General features: G+C 66.4%; 1 protein-coding gene across 1 annotated transcript in view; it reads right to left on the reverse strand.

Moving 5' to 3' along the window:
- The window catches only part of PIWIL1 (piwi like RNA-mediated gene silencing 1), a 23,205-nt gene that overhangs the window by 6,771 nt on the left and 12,513 nt on the right, over positions 1-3,921 (reverse strand). Inside the window, exons 14-17 of the mRNA XM_006147343.1 lie at positions 3,521-3,721; positions 3,297-3,400; positions 2,148-2,218; positions 1,900-2,053 (exon numbers count right to left, since the gene is read on the reverse strand). Of these exons, the coding sequence (XP_006147405.1) occupies positions 1,900-2,053; positions 2,148-2,218; positions 3,297-3,400; positions 3,521-3,721 (530 nt within the window). The remainder of the gene's footprint in view (positions 1-1,899; positions 2,054-2,147; positions 2,219-3,296; positions 3,401-3,520; positions 3,722-3,921) is intronic.

Raw genomic sequence — 3,921 nt, forward strand, 5'->3', positions numbered from 1 at the left:
GCCGTCCCCGCGTGCGCTCTTTGGCTGGGGCTCCCACGTCCAGGCTCCAGGCTCCCGGCTCCCGGGCCGCCCGTCCCCTGCAGGTGCACACCCTCGGCCCTGTCGCCCTGGGCCCAGCGTCGCCCCGCGCCCGGCCCCATAGCCTCTACCCTACAAGATGCAGCCTGCTCGGGCACTGCCACGCCCCAGCCTGCCCACTTGAGGGTCCGTTTCCAAGCACATTCGCACACGACTCGCTCAGACCCAGCACCCAGAACATGGAGCACGCAGAGCCACGTGCCTGTGAGTGTGCTGGAGGGGCCACCACCGCCGGGCCTCCGCTGCCCTGGCTCAGCGCCGAGCCTCACTTTCTGCACACAGGGCAGGGCGGGCGGTGGTTACCATGCAGGACTCGCACCGTTCAGAGGAGGTACCGGACGCAGGCGCGAGGCGATGAAGTGGCAGAGTGTAACCCTGTCGTCACGAGAGGGACTCGGCAGATGTGGTCATGGACAAGCTGCGAGCACGCAGAGGCACTCAGAGCAAACGTACGGTAGGCGGCCAGTCCGTGCCGCGCCTCCACGGGAGAGCGGGCCCCAGCATCCCTGCAGACCGGGAGCTGCGGACGTGCAAGTGCAGACGGCATCCGCCACAGGTGCGCCGTGACACGAGGGCATATCCTATGCCCTCCCACGCCGCTGCCGTCCCCCTGCTGCGCCATGCCCACACTGCGCCAAGCCGACGCCTTCTCCACTGCGTGCAGAAATCTGCCTTGTGCTCACACCTGCATGCAGCATCCCCGGCCATGGTTTATGCTCCCCTTCCCCACGTGTGTCCTTGCTGGCTACCGGGCAGCTAGCAGAAAATGATGACAGCAACGAAGACCAGGACATGGACGCCCTCTGGGGGCCTGGCCCCTACCCGCCAGCACACACACCTCCGGGCATGAGCAGAAACTCCAAGTCAGAGAAGAATGTGCAACAACGCAAGCCCTCGATGCTAAACTGAGAAGCACCGCCGTCTAGGGGAGGGGACAGGAGCGTCTCGAGTTGTCAGGGGCCAGCACGGGGCAGCTGCCGTTTTCCAGAAGAGCCGACGCTTTGGCCTCACATGGAGATGGTTTTCCAGGACGGCAGAAGCACCCCGACGTGCCATGAGAGTGTGTGACACCTATGGAGCGCCCAGGGCCAGTACTTGGTGGAGCCTTCTAGAACGTGGCCAAAGGCCATATGGCAGCCGGCCGGCTAGAAAGAGGCTTGCCGCACACCGTGGAACACAGCCGGGCTCAGCTCTGCGGCCGACGGCTCACGGATCCCCCCACAGCAATCCCAAGTGTGAGCCTGGCGTCAAGCTAACCGTGGTGCAAACTGTCAGTGTTGGACGCGTGTGCAAGCACGCCCCGTCAAGGCTCCCAGGCTGCCCAACTACCCTTATAAACCTCAGTGTTTGTGGCCTAACGCACGGCACGTCACCCTGGTCTGATACGGCGCATCCAATGAGCGTATCCCAGCGGCTGTCTGGAGCCAGCGTGGGACATGCCACCCAGTCTGCAGGAGAGGGGACGGCGAGGCTGGGGCGGGCGGTGGAGGAGCCCAGCACGGCCCTGGTTGTGGACAGTGCTGTCCGTGGCTGGCCGTGTCACCCAGCAGAGGGAGGCCCACCCCTTCCGGTGGGACCACACCCGTGCCAGCCGGCTCACTCCTCAGCCGCTTTGTTAACCTGCAAAGGGGTCAATGGGAGCTCGTCCACAGCAAGGCTGGGACTGTCCGACGTCCTCAGGCCGCCATCCTGCAGGGACCCGGGTGTGCAGAGTGACCACCTCAGGGCTCCCGGTGGGGAAGGGGCGGGCAGACCCCGCCTGCCCCACGCCCCGGGACCCGCCCCTCGGCCGCTCCCTGCAGCCCCGCGGTGCGTGCTTACTTGTAACTCCTCCCGATGGACTTGAGGCAGTCCAGGAGCTGCGGCACCTCGTAGCTGACCAGCGTCTTGAGCTGGCCGTCGCCCACGCCGTCCCGGTACACGACGATGCGGCTGGGCATGTACTCGTTGCAGCTGTTCCAGGCACGCAGGGCGGCTGAAAGAGGGCAGGTGGGCGCTCACCCCCAGCACAGACACGCATGCCTCCCGCCCGGCCCCCACCGTAGCAGAGCGGCTCACACGGGACTCACCCTGCAGGCAGACCTTGAGCCCGTCCACCAGCTCCTGGCCTCGGTCCTGAAACACGCAGCGTGAAAACCAGCTGTGAGGAGAGCACGGAGCGCCGTCAGAGGCCTCCCTCCAGGGGCCTCCGAGCACGGAGTCCGTGGGCCCCTTCCAGGCAGCAAGCCACGGCACACCCCGCGTAACCTCACGGTCGAGGCCTGGTACAGAAACCAATGCCGTCATCTATCCTCGGGGAAGAGAGAAGACCTTGGCCTTGACCCCGGAGGTGCCACCCGGGCTCTGGAGGGCACAAGCACCCCCTGCGGCCTGCGGCACCAAGAAAGCACCGTGTGGCCCTCACGCTCCTAATGGGACAGACCTAGAGACAGTGCTCACGATGAAGCGGCAACTCCCTTCATGCCAGGAGCGTGGTGCAAGATGCCCGCGCTGCCTGGGGTACAGCACCCAGGCACGGGGACGTGGGTGTCCACGTGAACACGCGCGATGTTCCTGGTGGGCGGTGAGAGTGACCGAGTGGTCAGTCACTTTCTCTTCCTCTTTGATTTGCCGGGGGTGTGCGCTGGCTGGAGTCGGGGCGAGGAGGAAGCCCTCCCGTGGGCACGGCCTCACCACAATCCCTGCCCCTCCGTCTCTCCTCGGGCTCTGGGACGCCTGTTCCTTGAACTGCCAGGTCCAGGCTCCATCCCTAGCCACGTGGATCCAGCCACCGTAACCGCCACACCACCGGGTGGCCCAAGGCGGTTGCTTTGAGGCAAAGAAAGCGGTTGCATTTTATTTAGGAACAGCGTGTGTGGGGTGCGGGGCCAGACATGCCCGCCACTGTGTCGCACGGCCACCTCTCCCCCAGCTCTCTGGGATCTCGGGCACGTGTGTGACACCTGGCGTATTTTTGGGCCTGTCCTGGGATCTGAACCTACAACTGGCCATGTGGCTTCCAGGGCTGCCCTGCCAGGCTGGGCCTCACATGGCCACGGTGAGTGAGCGAGGTCCCCCAGCAGCCTGGACGCAGTGACATCGAACGTGGCGGTGGGCCCCCAGGCAGGCGGGGGGCGCCGGTTCCCGGGCGGGGGGCGGCCGCTGTTCTCTGCACTCCTGCCACAGCCCAGGAGGACCGGACGGAACCCACGCACCCCGGCCCGTGCGGCCCGCCTCACCGGGTCATGCCCTCATTGATGCTCGCCACGAAGCCTGCGATGGACCGCCGCCCGGCCGTGGTGTCGTGGTAGCAGTCAATGCCCACGATCATGGCCAGCTTCAGCTTGAACAAAGACACGCCGAGTCAGACATGCGGCGGCGTCAGCGAGCCCAGCCCTCCTGCCCGCCCGCCCACTTACGGGCATGTCCACCCGCCAGAGCTCGCCGCCCCCCGCCCACTTACGGGCATGTCCACCCGCCAGAGCTCGCCACCCATCTTGCAGGTCATCTGCAGGGCGATCTTGGTGGCGATGGCCATGACGGTCTGCTGCTTGCCGAGGGTGCGGGCCACCACGCACTGGCTGGGGGTGGGGCAGTCTGTGCACAGGTACTTCTTAATGGCGTCATACTTGTCCTTGCGGTTACTGGACAGCAGACACACCACCTGCGGGCCCGCACACGCCTCAGCACGGAGGGTCACGCTGTCGACTGCTGCCACCTGCTCAGAGCGCTCAGGCCCCGTCCGACACGCGGGCGGCCTTCCGGCAGAGCCAAGAGCGAGCTGGCCAGGGGCGGAGGTGTCTGCCCACTCAGAGGCACCCTGGCTCCCCGACCTGGGCCCCCACACCCGGCGCCCGCTCCCCG

The sequence above is a fragment of the Tupaia chinensis genome, unplaced genomic scaffold, assembly GCF_000334495.1.
Source record: "Tupaia chinensis unplaced genomic scaffold, TupChi_1.0 Scaffold000211_1, whole genome shotgun sequence".
Lineage (NCBI taxonomy): Eukaryota > Metazoa > Chordata > Mammalia > Scandentia > Tupaiidae > Tupaia > Tupaia belangeri.